This window comes from Lagenorhynchus albirostris, chromosome 1 (assembly GCF_949774975.1).
Source record: "Lagenorhynchus albirostris chromosome 1, mLagAlb1.1, whole genome shotgun sequence".
NCBI classification, from domain to species: Eukaryota; Metazoa; Chordata; class Mammalia; order Artiodactyla; family Delphinidae; genus Lagenorhynchus; species Lagenorhynchus albirostris.
Genome location: NC_083095.1, coordinates 159,715,456 through 159,730,701, shown reverse-complemented (window position 1 = coordinate 159,730,701; position 15,246 = coordinate 159,715,456). Strand labels below are relative to the sequence as shown.

The window sequence follows — 15,246 nt, the reverse complement described above, 5'->3', positions numbered from 1 at the left end:
TCCTGCCCTAGTGCATATACAGACCCTACGCCAATAAAACATCAAGACATGGCTTACTGTTTCCAACTCGAAGTCCAAGAGTTTGCAGGCACCATACACAGGAGGCTTAGCTGGAATCGTACCAGAAAGAGGTTAGTGAGTGCCAGGCGTGGAACTCAGGGTGTGGGGACACAGAGCGGAGCACGGCAGGGTACTTACAGTCATCGGGTCTCATCTGTCCCTTGGGCCTGCGGATTGGGGTGCCAGACACCACGACGGAGGAAGCACGGCCGTGGTAGCCCACTGGTAAGTGCAGCCTGAGGAAGGAAGGAGAGAGAAAGCATCAACACTGTTACACGTGCAAAGTAAATTTCAAATTGTTTTCAAATTAAAAATGAAAGGGAGAAGGAATAGTCAGGGAGTTTGGGATCAACATGTATACACTGCCATATTTAAAATGGATAACCAGGGGCTCCCCTAGTGATGCAGTGGTTAAGACTCTGCACTCACAATGCAGGGGGCCCAGGTTTGATCCCTGGTCAGGAACCTAGATCCCACATGCATGCTGCAACTAAGAGTTCCATGCCACAACTAAGGAGTCCATGTGCTGCAACCAAGGAGCCCATGTGCCGCAACTAAGGAGCCCACCTGCAGCAACTAAGACCCAGTGCAACCAAATAAATACATAAATATTAAAAAAAAAAGTGGATGAGAAAAAGAGAGCTTTAAAATGGATAACCAACAAGGACCTACTGTATAGCACAGGGAACTCTGCTCAATGTTAAGTGGCAGCCTGGATGGGAGGGGAGTCTGGGGGAGAATGGATACATGTATATGTATGGCTGAGTCGCTTTGCTGCACACCTGAAACTATCACAATATTGGGGTTTTTTTGGTTTTTTTAAATGCATTTATTTATTGGCTGCATTCGGTCTTTGTTGCTGCGTGCGGGCTTTCTCTAGTTGCGGTGAGCGGGGGCTATTCTTCGTTGCGGTGCGCGAGCTTCTCACTGCGGTGGCTTCTCTTGGTGTGGAGCACAGGCTCTAGGCGCGTGGGCTTCAGTAGTTGTGGCACATGGGCTCAGTAGTGGTGGCACACGGGCTTAGTTGTTCCGCAGCATGTGGGATCTTCCCGGAACAGGGATCGAACCCATGTCCCCTGCATTGGCAGGCGGTTCTTAACCACTGCGCCACCAGGGAAGTCCCTATCACAACATTGTTAATCGGCTATACTCCAATATAAAATAAAAAGTTAAAAAAAAAAAAGAAAGGGAGTCCACATATATACATGGTTCAAATATCGAAAGGTACTCCCAAGTGTCCAGCAATAGATAAACAGATAAGCAAGAATGAGGTCTATACATACAATGGAATATTGCTCAGCATTAAAAAGGATGGAAATAATGACACAGGCTACACCACGGGCGAAGCTTGAGGACATTGTGCTAGTGAAATGAGCCAGACGCCGAAGGACAAATACGGCCTGATTCCACTTACATGAGGTACTTAGAGGAGTCAGATTCATAGAGACAGAAAGTAGAATGGTGGTGCCCAGGGGCTGGCGGGGCAGCGGGTGGAAACGGGGAGTTATTCTTTCATGGGTCCAGAGATTCAGTTTGAAAAGATGAAAAACTTGTGGAGATGGATGGTGGTGATGGGTGCACAACAATATGAAGGTACTAATGCCACTGAACTGTGCACTTAAAAATGCTTAAGATGTAAATTTTATGTTATGTGCAATTTACATTTTTCAAAAAAGCAAAAGGTACTTAAACAGTGGGAAAAAGTATGATTTCCTCCCATCCTTGTCTCCAGCATCAATATGGTGCTGATGCAAATACACGCAGAATAACTGAAATGGTTACTGTGTACGTACTCTGCGCTTAGACCACGCAGCATCACACGGGGTGCTTTCCTGTTGTTTCCCTTTTCATGCCCTCCTCACAACAGCCCTGCACGGTAGGCGTAATGGGACAGCGCTGAGCAAACTCAGGCTCAGGAGCGTCCAAGGCTTGGCCGAGGTGACCCCGTGTGAAGTGCTGCCATTGGAATTCAAACCTGGGTCTCTCCGACCACAAAGTTCTGCTGCTTCCCCTGTAGCCCCCTCCCTACCTACTACAATGGGACCCGGGGACTAGATCATAAAGCTCAGAGCGGGAGAGCCATCCAGAGCGCAGGAACACTGTCAAGAGCTCTGTTTATAAGACAGAAATATGGGAGAGGAAATGAAAGGGGAAAGAACTCCCAAGCATCCAAACACCGTCATAAGGTGATTTACGGTACGGGACGGTACTGCTAGGAACAGACCAATTGAACAAGCTGGTTAAAACAAAGAACATAATACATAAAAAGTGAAAAACTTTTTTTTTTTTTTTGCGGTATGCAGGCCTCTCACTGTTGTGGCCTCTCCCGTTGCAGAGCACAGGCTCCAGATGCGCAGGCTCAGCGGCCATGGCTCACGGACCTAGCCGCCCCGCGGCATGTGGGATCTTCCCGGACCGGGGCACGAACCCGTGTCCCCTGCATCGGCAGGCGGACTCTTAACCACTGCGCCACCAGGGAAGCCCAAAAAACGTTTTTGCATAACAAGATAAGTTAGATCCTGTAATGGGTAGAATATGGTTCCCTGGAAGTATGTCTACGTCCTGACTCCTAGACGATGCGAACTCGACCTTATTTGGAAAAAGGGTTTAAGTTAAGGATCTTGAGATGAGGTCATCCTGGATTAGCCAGGTGGGCCCTAGATCCAGTGACAAGTGTCCTTATAAGAGGCACACAAGAGGAAACAAAGAGAAGAGGCGAAGGCCCTGTGTAGACAGAGGCAGAGTCTGCAGTGATGCTGCCCAGGAAGGATGGCCTGCAGCCACCAGAGTGGGACAAGCAGGGAGATGGCCTGTCCCCTGGAGCCTCCAGAGGGAGTGAGGCCCGGCCAAAACCTAGATTCCAGACCTGCGGCCTTCAGACCCGCGAGATAATAAATGTCTGTGGTTTTAAGCCACCCAGCGTGTGGAAGTTTGTTACAGCAGTCCAGGAAACGAATACAGACCCACACCTCACATCACACACAAAAGGAAATCCCCAGTGGATTATAGATCAGAATTTACGCAGAGGAAGGCTCTAAGAAGTACTAGGGAAAAATACTCCCCAAATCTTCACATTCCTGAGGTGGAGAAAGTCTGAGCACGACATAAAAGTAAATGCCGGGCTTCCCTGGTGGCGCAGTGGTTGGGAGTCCGCCTGCCGATGCAGGGGACATGGGTTCGTGCCCCAGTCCGGGAAAATCTCACATGCCGCGGAGCGGCTGGGCCCGTGAGCCATGGCCGCTGAGCCTGCGCGTCCGGAGCCTGTGCTCCGCAACGGGAGAGGCCACAAGAGTGAGAGGCCCGTGTACCGCAAAAAAAAAAAAAAGTAAGTGCCATGAAGGAAATGATGGACATGTTTGACTTTATAGAAAGGTAAAATTTCTGCATCAAGAAAGAGCAAATAAAGTAAAAAGATGCCACATTGGGAGAAAAGAGGTGCACCACATTACAACAAAGGGTTAATTTCTATTCAGCACAAAACAGTCTTTCAAATTAATAAGAGAGCACTGACTGTGTAGAAGAGTATCTGTGAAAGAATCTCTAAGCAGCTGATAAAGGTTTTGCCTTCAGAGAAAGGAAGGAGGATGAAGGACAGGGTGGCAGAATCTTGCTTTTTTCCCACTGTTTACCCATACATTCCTTTGGAATTCCGGACCCATGCATTGATGATTTTTTGTAGCTTTTAGTTTTTTAAATGTTTGAATATGTATTTTGCAATATTTATGATATACAAAAAGATATAATAAGACAAATAACCACACAGCACCAACAGGCTGTCTAAGCCAATTAAAAACGCCCCCTTCATAAGGATCTCCCTGGCGGTTCAGTGGCTAAGACTCCGCGCTTCCACTGTAGGGGGCATGGGTTAGACCCCTGGTCTGGGAACTAAGATCCCGTGTGCCACGTGGGCAGAAACACCAAAAAATAAAAATAACACCCCCTTGGTAGCCCTCCCGGTCCCTTCCCTCTGCTTCCCACCCCTCCTGACCCCACCCCAGAGGGGGCCACCACCTGGAATTTACTCTCCCTTGAAATTTCTATACACTTTTACCACTGTCTAGTATTTTTCGCATCTTGTTAGATAAACGGCAATTTACCATGCATTTGCCTTATATTACCTAATCAAAAAAAATCTATTTTCGTAAAGACTGAGGTAGATTTAAGTTTATTTACACGGAGCAATGTCAATGACATATTAAAGTGAAAAACGCAAATGTCAGCCAGCATGGTCTCGTTTTGTTAACTAAAGAAATGAAACGTGTATGTGGCCGTGCGTGTCCGTGTGTGTGTGTGTGTGTGTGTGTGTGTGCGCGCACACCCGTAACCTGGAGAGATGAAGGCGATGGGCCAGCCACCATTCAGAGTAATGGCCTCTGGGGAGTGGGTTGGGGGTTTCCCTCTTCTCCCCCTTTGCTCCCCTTATTGGCTTAAGTTATAAAACACAACTGTGTGCAATTACATTACATGTAATGATTCAAACAGCACAGAAGTTAGTCAGCTCTCCCCATCCAGCCACTCGCCTGAAGGAAGTAAAGTTGGTCTGGAATCTATTATTCTGGACTTTTCTCTAGGCTCATAGCAGTCTCTGCAAATGTGTGCATGTGTGTGTGTGTAGGTGTATGTATGAGTGTGTGTATATGTGTAGGTATGTGTGTAGGTATGTGTGTGTGTACATGTATGAGTGTGCATGTGTGTGTATGTGTATGTACGAGTGTGTGTATATGTGTAGGTATGTGTGTAGGTATATGTGTGTGTACATGTATGAGTGTGTGTGTGTGTGTGTGTGGCTCAATAATAGCCTCTCAAAAGATACCAAGGTCCTGGGACGTCCCTCATGGTCCAGTGGTTAAGACTCCATGCTTCCAATGCAGGGGGAGTGGGTTTGATACCTGGTCGGGGAACTAAGCTCCCATAAGTCATGAGGCACGGCCCATAAAACAAAAAAGATATTCAGGTCCTATTCCCTGGAACCTATAGATGTTACTTTCTATAGCAAAGGAGACTTGCAGATGTGATTAAGTCAATAATCTTGAGATGGTAGAGATTATGCTGAATCATCCAGGTGGTCCTTAAATGTAATCATAAGGGTCCTTATAAAGGGGAGGCAAGAAGGTCAAAGAAGGAATTAGGACAATTGCAGATGGAACTGAGACAGGATGGGACCTGGGACCCTTTACTGCAGTGCCGCAATCCTTGCACATGGACACACCTCTCCATGAGCAACAAAATACTAAGAAACTGTATGGGACTAAAGATAAATGCGTGCATGTGCATACACAGTTGGGGCAAATTCCGGACTCAAAAGATAACAAAGAGACCAAAAAAATCCCAACTGCCACTTTTGAAGAGCCTGGGGCAAAAACAGGGTGTGGGGAGCAAAAGCAGGGGGCTGCGCATGCGCCCTGCACACACCACCACCCGAGGGGCGGGCAAAACACCTAAGCCACACCCCTGGCCTGACCCCTGGACACACCCCTACCCTCACCCCATATAAGGAACAAGCTTGCCCCCCCTCGGGGAGCGAGCAAACAAGGGAACCTGCTGTTTGTTCTCGCTCCCCCACGGCTGCAGCAGGGGCACAATAAAGCCTTGCCTGAATTTCTTGTCTGGCCTCTAGTCAATTTCTACTGCTTGGGGAAGGCCAAGAACCCTGGTGGGTAACAGAACCAAGAGGGTGGAGTTATCTGAGGCAGGGGTCCCAAGCCAAGGAACGTGGGCAGCCTCTGGAAGCTGAAAAAGACAAGGAAATGGATTCTTGCCCTAGAGCCTCCCAGAAGAACCAGCCTTGCCGACACCTTAACTTTGGCCTAGTGAAGCTGATTTCAAACTTCTGACTTGCAGAACTGTGAGAGAATATATCTGTGTTGCTTTAAGCTACCGAGTTTGTGGTAATTGGTTATAGCCACCACAAGAAACTAATACAGTATGAATGTACATATATTTTTCTTTGTCTTTTTATAAAAATGAGAACTCACTTTACACAATACCTTTACTTCATATATCATGAAAGTGGGGCTTCCCTGGTGGCGCAGTGGTTAAGAATCCACCTGCCAATGCAGGGGACATGGGTTTCAGCCCTGGTCCGGGAAGATCCCACAGGCAGCAGAGCAACGAAGCCCGTGAGCTACAACTACTGAGCCTGTGCTCTAGAGCCTGCAAGCCACAACTACTGAGCCTGTGCTCTAGAGCCCGCATGCCACAACTACTGAAGCCTGCGTGCCTAGAGCCCGTGCTCTGCAACAAGAGAAGCCACTGCAGTGAGAAGCCTGTGCACCGCAACGAAGAGTAGCCCCCGCTCTCCGCAACTAGAGAAAGCCTGCGCGCAGCAACAAAGACCCAACGCAGCCAAAAATAAATAAATAAATAAAATCTATTTTTAAAAATATATATGTGTATCATGCACATGACTTTTGATCCTAAATCTTTCTTTCGACAGCTACAAAACATTTCATATTGTGAAAAGACCATGATTTTTCAACTAGTCCTCCACCAATAACCATTCAGATTGCTTCCAGCTTTGGGTCCTTAGAAAGATTGCTGGTAAACAGCTTTGCCCTTGAATACAAACATTATTTCTGTAGGATAGATGCATGAAAGTAAGACTGTGTGTCCAATGGTATGCACATTTAAAATTTTTACTTTATGTACTTTATGTATTTTCTGTTTCGGTTAATCACAACAAGCATATATTACCTTTATAATAAAGGATATATGCATAAAGTAAAAAAGGCACAGCCGCCGACTACTTTGCATCAAACATTGAGAGAGAAAGCCTGTTTGCTCTTACCCTGCAGAAGGAAACGGGCTGGGACTCCCCCACTTGGCCTGGACCATGCACAGGGCCAGAGTCGTGACTCACTGGCCTCCTGCAGTCCTAGATGCACCCTGGCCTTGTTCTGCAACCTTGGCCTGGTTGCTTAACTTCTCTGGGTCGTAACCCACTCTCTTCCCCCTTCTTCCTCTTGGTTCTGACAGACGCAGCCCCTTCTGGCACAGCGTATCTGAAACACCCACTAAAAGAGGGGGAAGTCTCTGTCCACCACAGTGACTGCGTGTGGCCCAGGGCACTCGGCCTGGGGCGTGTGCCTGCCACTGTGCTCTGAATAACCGTCACATCTAGAGGACAACACACAGCAGGGCAAGGATCTTGGCTCTGCGTTCTAGGCTCCGGCAACGGCCTTGACTTGGGTGTTAGGAGACAGCCTTTGGCCCTGTTTGTCCTCAGGCAAGTTGCTCCTTCTCTGTTTCCCTTCCTGTGAAATGGGGGTGTTAGTCATAGCCTTGGCGACCCCAAAGAACCCCTATGAGGATCAAATAAATAAATGCAGCCCCCGTTTCGAGCTGACCACTCTTTGAGAAAACACAGCACTGGGCACACTTGAGGATTCTCATTCATCGGAAGAGTCTAAGTATGGAGAATGCTGGCATGGAAGACTTGCCAATAGAACCGTAATTCACAGCTTACAAACAAAAGGATCCAGAAGGATGTTAGTGAGTCAGGATCTAATTCCAACCCGTGTTCTCTAGATCAAAGAGCTTAAGGGAAGTCCCCATGATCCCATAGCAGGTCCAGGGCTGAAGGGAGAGGAGGACCAGAGTCTGAGGCCACTGTTTCCAGAAGTGGTGACATCATGGTCATTGTTAGCTTTCCTCCCGGGTTTCCTTAACCTGAGAGGACTTGGCAGCTCCTGGGACAACACGCTGCCAGGCACGTAAAGACAGACTTGGAACTTAGCCACACACTGGTCCAGAACATACCAATTGGGCATCAACGGGTTCTCTGTGCCCCTGAACATGACTCCGACATTGGTGGCGTGGTGCCGAGAGGAATAGAAGTCCGTGTAGTCGCCTGCGGAGGAAAGGTCGGGAGATGCCGTCAGTGACCTGGATTCCGCAGGTCGGAGAAGGGCCAGTTCCGAGGCAGGTCGGAGAAGGGCCAGTTCCGAGGCAGGGTCGGAGCGGGAGAACAAGGAGGGGTGGGCGGAAGGGGCCAGGAGAGCACGCCAGACATGCAACACAAATTCGCCTCACTAAAAATTCGTTTTGAGAACTCCCAGTTGAGAAACGAAAAAGAAACAAGGAGCCCAGACTTCCTGAAACAGACAATGGAATTTGCAAAAGAGTGGCAGACCCCCCTCCCACCCGCGGGCTCCGCTCGCCAGGCCTTTGCTCCAGCTGTGCCTGCCCCGAGCAGCCGGCTGCTCCGTGTGCATCCTGGTAAAGGGACTGGACTCACCTATGGTGGCCGGAAGATGCATTGTGGCAGAAGCCTGGGAGGTGAATGCACTGAAACACAGAACAAGGGGCTTCAAGGTCGAGCTTTGGTCATTCACAGGCTCAGCCTAGATCATGGCCCAAGTCCTGCTCACAATCTCCAGCGAGCACTTCCAGACTGGCCTGGGGCCACCCCAGGATGGGCATCCACCCACTGAAGACAAGTTGCCTCTCCCCCGCTTCTAGGTTCCACTCTAGGCAATGGGCTATATTACCCCTTGTTTGGAAACCAGACAAGGACACAAATGATGCTGAAGAGGAATGGCTGAGTGAGCAAGGGAGTGGGCCGGTGGGCCAGGCATGGCCTGGACACCCCAGTCCAGGCAGAGAGGGAATCCCAGGCGGCCCAGAGCCCTCTCACCAAAATGCAGACCAGGTCCGGGCTGGATGAAGCCAAGGCAGCCAACCCGTGACTCAGAACGTCCCTGACGACCACACCGTCCTCTTCCGACAAGCCAGGTCCCCTCCTCCCCACCCACCACGGTCCACGGGCTCCTCACCGCTTCCGAAGCTCTGTGTCATCTCTGAGCCTGGCCTGGCTGGCGGACAGCAGGTTCTGCAACAATCCTCTTGCCTCCTTCCAGGCAGCCTGACCCAGGCCCATGAAGCTGTTGAGAGCTGGCTAGGACCAAGATGCACAGGAAGAAAGAAGATCACACGTGGGAAAGCCCCTTGTGCTACCCCTCCTACTGACAGGAGAGAGCCTGGCCAGCTTTCTGGGTCCCCTGTCACTTATCCCAGTTCATTCCAACTCTCAGGACTTTGGTTCTCAGTTCTGTCATCTGTTCATCGAGCTGGGGAGATGTGTCATCTTTCCTGATGGGGCTTCATCCCCTCATGGACTTGCAATTGGCAAAGCCTGGGAGCTCCTATCTGGGACAGCTGCCTGGTTAAGCTTGGCCCCCGCCTGCAGTGAAGATGGCCGCGTTCCTCCAGTGGGGGCCTCCGGTCTGCAGGGGTACTGCAGTCTACACCAATCCCCTTCACATAAGTTAAGAAGAGGTTTCTGAGCCAGTGAAGTGTAGCAGAAAAACCACTTGTGGATTCTCAAGGCCAGAGTTCCAACCCCAGCTCCAATCCTTGCAGCCATGTGACCTGGGAGAATCGTGTCCCGTTTCAGATTAGACCCTCATCCATCTAATGAGGATTCCATTCCTACGCCAGGGGGTCGTCATGAGAATTGAACAAGAGATGTGTGTAAAACTCCTGACACATAGGAGGTCCTCAATATATATCATCTTCCTTCCGTGGAACGGGAGGGAGGATGCACACCAAAGCACTGGACCGTTTACAGGGAAGTAAATTCACGTCCATCACTCGTGTACGTATCCTTCAGGCTGACTCCTAAAGTGGTGGCAACACAGAGGGCACTTGGGGCAAGCTGTCCATTCTTCCCAGGCTGGAATCAAACCTGGAGGGCAGGGCCCATGGCTCCCTCCCTCGGAGGGCCCAGCACCGGCCTGGAACAAGCAGAGACTCAACCAGCTTAAAATGAGGAAATGAACCAGTTATTGGAGAGCATCATCTCAGAGACAACTGGGGAGGGCCTAGGACTGCGGAGGGACTGACACTCTTTTTTCCGGATGCGCAGGCTCAGCGGCCATGGATCACGGGCCCAGCTGCTCCGTGGCATGTGGGATCGTCCCGGACCGGGGCACGAACCCGCGTCCCCTGCATCGGCAGGCGGACCCTCAACCACTGCGCCACTAGGGAAGCCCGGGACTGACACTCTTCTCACCCAGGAACCCACCCCGTGCTGTCCCAAGGCTACCTCCTGCCAGCCTGTCTGTCTCACAGCCACCCCCCAACCTTACCCGAGTAAACCTCTGAGCCCTCAAGGCACTACCTCTCTCAGAAACGGAAGGCAAAGGGCATTTTCTTAGTGGCATTTGCAACAAAGGCCACTGAGATCCAGGCCAAGCCATGTCACAATGTCCTACCTGATCAAAGACATCCTGGTGTTGGGAGAGGACAGGCCCAGTGAAGAGGTGCTTAATGACACTGAGGTCTAGGATCTGGTCACCAATCGCCACGCCGATCCTTGGTCTTGGCTGGGAGGAAGGTGGCATGGTCAGCACTGGGCAAAGCCTCAGCTGGGCTTGGCTCACTTACCCAGCAAGTCTGTCTGTTTACGAGCCCCTGGCTCTTGTCTTTACATGGCCCTCTGTGGAGAGGGACTGAGGAACTGGATCCTTAGCACCGTACCCCAGCTCCCTTTGCCTCTCAGAGGGCTGAAATTGACCCTGTGATCTCTGTCTGGGAAGAACCTGGTGCCATGTCTGCCTCTAGGACAAGAAGGGAAAAGAATCTGTGTTTCCTCAATGGAAAATAAATCAAACACCCCTTGGAGTGGGTAAGTTGAAAGAGGCCTAGTCCAAGCCCCTCATCCAGGCAAAGTCCCCAGCAAAGCTCCTCAGGTGTTGCTTAAATGCCTCTGATGATGAAAAGCTCACCACCTCACCGGGCAACTGGATTATTTCTCAGGTTTAACCTAGGCCTTCCCTTGGGGGCAATTCCTCTGCACAGCAGAGAGTGTCCCAGGCACAGTGCTGAGGGCCAGGGGCTTGGACTAATGAGCTCTGTTATGGCTCAAACAGAGCAGAGCTCGGGTCACCGGGGAGCATGAAACCAGACTGCTCAGAGCAGGCAGGAAAAGTTCCTTTCTGCACCATCAAATCCCAGCTTCAGCCCTGAGTGTGATAACATCGCAAATATTTGGCAAAGCCTGACCTTTGTCCACATGGCCTTGAAATTTGCTCATCAACAAGGAACTTGAGAGCACGTCTGCAGACTCGACCTCCTAAAGCTCTGTCCTGAGCTGAGCTTCCAGCTCTCCTGAACCACCAGCTTTGCCTTTTCAGTTCCAGGGAGTTTAGAGGTGGGGCTACTGGCTGGCCTTATCTCCAGTGGCTGCTCATTTCAGGGGGCTGAGAGAAGATGGCTATCCCTCCGTGCACAGGGGTAGACCGGAGCCACACCCTCACCTGGCCCTGAGGCCCCGGGCAGACCCTGCCCATGAGGAAGCTGCCTGGAGAGGCCGGTCCTCATTCCCAGCTCCCTGGGCCTCATCTCCCTGGGCAATGAGCTGGGCCACCTGGACCCCAGCGGCTGCCCACTTAAGGGATATGCAGGCAGACTCCTGGGCCACTTCTCTGACCCTGGCCCCCACACCAAGCTGCAGGAAGGAGCCGAGGCCACTGAGCAACATCAGAGACCTAATCACAAGAGTGGCTGCCTGCCTCTTCGGCTGCAAGCAATGGCGAGAAGCTGCCCTTGTGTTCCAAACCCTGGCAATTGTGAAACCACATGTTGAATCTTCTAGACCTAGACGTGAGGACCTGAGACAGTGAGTCCCTCTACTTTAACTGTTGGGAGTTATTTTCTTCAGTGTTAGACTCCCGATCCCTGGGGTCCTGCCTACTCTGTCATTCACCATCTTATCATTTTGGACAAGTCCTTGGTCCTCTGAGGGCCTCAGGTTCCCATGTATAACCTGAGGGAGACAAATTAGTAAGAGATATCCTAAGTCTAACTTTAAGAGAATGCGTGTGCATTGCCTCCGCTTTATAACATTTGGTCATATCCGACAGAATGTTGTCCAAAGGAGATCTTTACCCACCTCCCAGCTTGACAGAGGGAAAAGCATGGGGTTTGGGAGCTCACAGCTGTGGGGTGCAACCCCAAATCTGCCTCTTACTGGCTGTGAGACCTGGAGCAGGACTCTTAGCCTCTCTGAGCCTCAGTTTCCTCATCTATAAAATGGGGACAGTAGCACAACAGCAAGTTTGTAGTGAGAATTCAATTAATTAACATCTGTAAATCTCTTATCACCAGACCAGACACAGGGCAGACATTCACTCAGACAAAACAATTTATGGAGCATCTCCTTCAGTCCAGCAGTATACGAAGGCTGCAGAAGCACTGACGATCGAGGAGAGACATGGTTCCCACCCTCCAGAAGCAAAAGGAAGCACACGGTGAGGTGACAGACGATAACTGTGGCTGGAGTTCAGTGAGGGTGCTTAGGGGACAGCTCTCTCTGAGGAGGTGACATTTAAGCTGGGCCCAGAAGAGTGAGAAGAAATCAGGCATACACAGAGTAGGAAAAAAAGAGTATTCCAGATAGAAAGAGCAATACGTGTGAAGGTCCTGAGGCAGGAAACTGCTCTTAGAAAGTTCCAGAAACTGGGACTTCCATGGTGGTCCAGCAGTTAAGACTCTGCGCCTCCAATGCAGGGAGCCTGGGTTCGATCCCTGGTTGAGGAACTAGATTCCACACGCTGCAACTAAGAGTTTGCTGCAAACTAAAAGATCCCCAGTGCTGCAACTAAGACCCAGCGCAGCCAAAGTAAATAAATAAATATTTAAAAAAAAAAAAAAAGAATGTTTCAGAAACTGAAAGGCAGCCAGTGTGGCTAGAGAGAGCAGAGGGTCTGGAGGCAGAGGCAGGGCCGGAACCATGGGGACTTGAGCACCTTGGCCGTCAGCTCCAGATTACTGCAGCGTCTGTTTCTCAGAAGCCACGGTCCCTGTCTTCACAGAGAGAGCCAGGGTCTGCTCTACTAGTCCATGAGCAACCCACGATGGAGGGAGGGTGTCCCGTGTGCCTTTGATCCCCAACTCCCAGCCCAGAATCTGGCCCAGGGTTGAGGTTCATAAGCATTTCACTGAATAAAAGAATGACTAAAATGAAAGCCGGATTAATTCACTATTGTTCCACCCAAATTATGCACGGCTGGCCACTGGCATGGAGGAGAGGGAGGCTGTGCGTGGGCGACTAGGTCAGCCTGGAGAGGCAGCCACCACCTTTGGAATGTCCAGTGCCTGCAGCCATAGCTTCAGACACAGCCTGTTCCACTTGAAGGCCCTCAGCCTTCTGCAATGCCCAGGGGGCCCACTCCCAACCCCCAGCACTCCTTTCAGAGGGCAGTGAACCTCCCTAGTGGCTGTCCTTGCACATTCTAATGTGGAACAGCTGGGGCATGGAGTCTGAAAGCCACTAGCCATACCCTAAGGGGCATTCATTCCAGAATCTTCTGGGAGAGCAAGTCAGAGCACCCCCCCCCCCAAAGGCTTCTGCCTAATGGATTTGTGGAGTAAAGGTTGAGGACACACAGCTGAGGACAAAGTGTCAGAGGAGTGCAGGGGAGGGCTCGCCAGCAGAGTGCACTTGGCTAACGCAGGTTAAGGTTTAACATGCCTCTTATTTGTATTTGCAGCCCTCCAGGGGACTGAGTGTTACCTTTTTGCATCCTTGCAACAACTGGCCAGGCCAGGCAGTTGTGAAACCACATGTTGAATCTTCTAGACCTAGGCATTTTTTGCCATGGGGGCAGGGAACCCAGTTTCCAGGAAGGGGCTAACTGACAGGAACTCCATTTAGCAAACAGTTCCCGAACACTTGGGCACAAGCAGATTCTGGGCTTCTATGAATCAGGAGTTTACCTTTAAAGTTGGGAGCAGAAAGCTAAGCCCAAAATACCATGAATAAATCCAGGGGAATCTGCTTTCCCCACCCAGGGACCTTCTTATATATTTGTTGATAAACCCCCAGTTTTCAAAGATTTCTTTCTGCCAATCAGACTACACTTACTAAGTGAAATTTCATTTCTCTGCCCAAAAGGGCTTCTTCTGATCAGCAAGGGAATGCCAGGGAGCCCAGGGAGCTGAAAGAAGGCCAGCTGGAAGTAAAGAAACGTAACCTCTTAGATCCCACGCCTCTACTGCCAGCAAAGGCGCTCATCCCTCCGAGCTACTGAAAATACCGGGTCAGTTAATATTTCCCGAGTTCTAGGGTTAGAGGCTAACCTGGGAGAAAACAACCGGTTACAACGTGGTGCCTTGGGGGGAGACAACAAAGCCAAATGACTTCGGAGTAGGCAGTATGATTGTGTTTCAACTCCTCTGTAATAATAAGAGAACTTGCTCTGCCTACCCGAAAGGGAGACTCGTATGTACCGTTTCATTTTGCGTTTAATTCTCACACAAACCTGCAGAAACTGAGGCTGAGAATTTCAATAACTTGCACATCTAGAAAGTTACCAGGAGGGATCTGAACCCGCAAGTACTCTCCATGATCGGCCCCTCCAAAGAAAAAAGGCCCTTGCCTCCACCCCACCTCCCATCGCACTCCCCAGGGAGGAGAATGCGAGGCACCGCTCGTTAGGCCCCAAATGACACCGGCGGTCTTCGCGAGAGGCGTCTAGCAGGGAAACGACGGGCCCGATGTCCTGCTCCGTCGGGTGCTGGCGGAGGTGGCAGGGCTGGGCTGAGGCCAGGGGCGGAGCAGGAAGGTGGCGTGGGGGTCCCGGGCGGAGGGGAAGCCCTCCCTCCCCGCGCCCGGAAGCCGAACACTGCAGCTCACGTTGCCTTTGGTGGAGAAGACGCCGTAGGGCAGGTTGTGGATGGGGAAGTCGGAATCCTCGGCCACTGGGACGAAAGACATGCTGGTGGCACGGAGCAGGGTGGCGGGCTGCGAGCTGCGCGCGACCAGCAGGACTGGATTCGCAGAGGTGGTCAGGCAGGGTCGCGTCCCCTGCGGGCTCCGCCCCTTCAGGCCCGTCCCTCCAGAGCTGACGCTGTGACACGGTAGGACCCTGCCCGCCCCCTCCTAGGGCTCCGCCCCTCCTGGAGCCCCCGCCCACCAATAGACCGCCCTCGTGCCCCGCCCACCAAGAGACCGCCCCTCCACTAGGCCTGTTCCTCAGCAAACTCCACCCCTGCACAATCCCTCCTCTCCCTGTCACTCCAGCTTCGCAAGCTCCACCCCCGCACAGTCCTTCCGGGCTCTCCCACTACAGTTTTGACCCTTCGCAAGCAGCCCCGCCTCCTCTTTGAAGGTCCTCGTCCCGGAGTCCACCTCCCGGGAGACCTCGGTCCAGCTGCCAGGCCCAGGGGCCCTGGTTCTACCGA

General features: G+C 51.3%; 1 protein-coding gene across 3 annotated transcripts in view; it reads right to left on the bottom strand.

Annotated features, from left to right (window-relative positions):
• The window catches only part of FAH (fumarylacetoacetate hydrolase), a 32,638-nt gene extending 17,729 nt beyond the window's left edge, over positions 1-14,909 (bottom strand). Inside the window, exons 1-7 of one of the 3 annotated variants that reach the window (XM_060157312.1) lie at positions 14,699-14,909; positions 10,275-10,385; positions 8,835-8,956; positions 8,297-8,346; positions 7,819-7,909; positions 199-296; positions 58-110 (exon numbers count right to left, since the gene is read on the bottom strand). In XM_060157312.1, coding sequence (XP_060013295.1) covers positions 58-110; positions 199-296; positions 7,819-7,909; positions 8,297-8,346; positions 8,835-8,956; positions 10,275-10,385; positions 14,699-14,779 — 606 coding nt within the window. In that variant the 5' untranslated portion in view covers positions 14,780-14,909. The remainder of the gene's footprint in view (positions 1-57; positions 111-198; positions 297-7,818; positions 7,910-8,296; positions 8,347-8,834; positions 8,957-10,274; positions 10,386-14,698) is intronic. The other 2 variants (XM_060157323.1, XM_060157334.1) reach the window with 2 other exon arrangements.
• Positions 14,910-15,246: the final 337 nt, after the last annotated feature.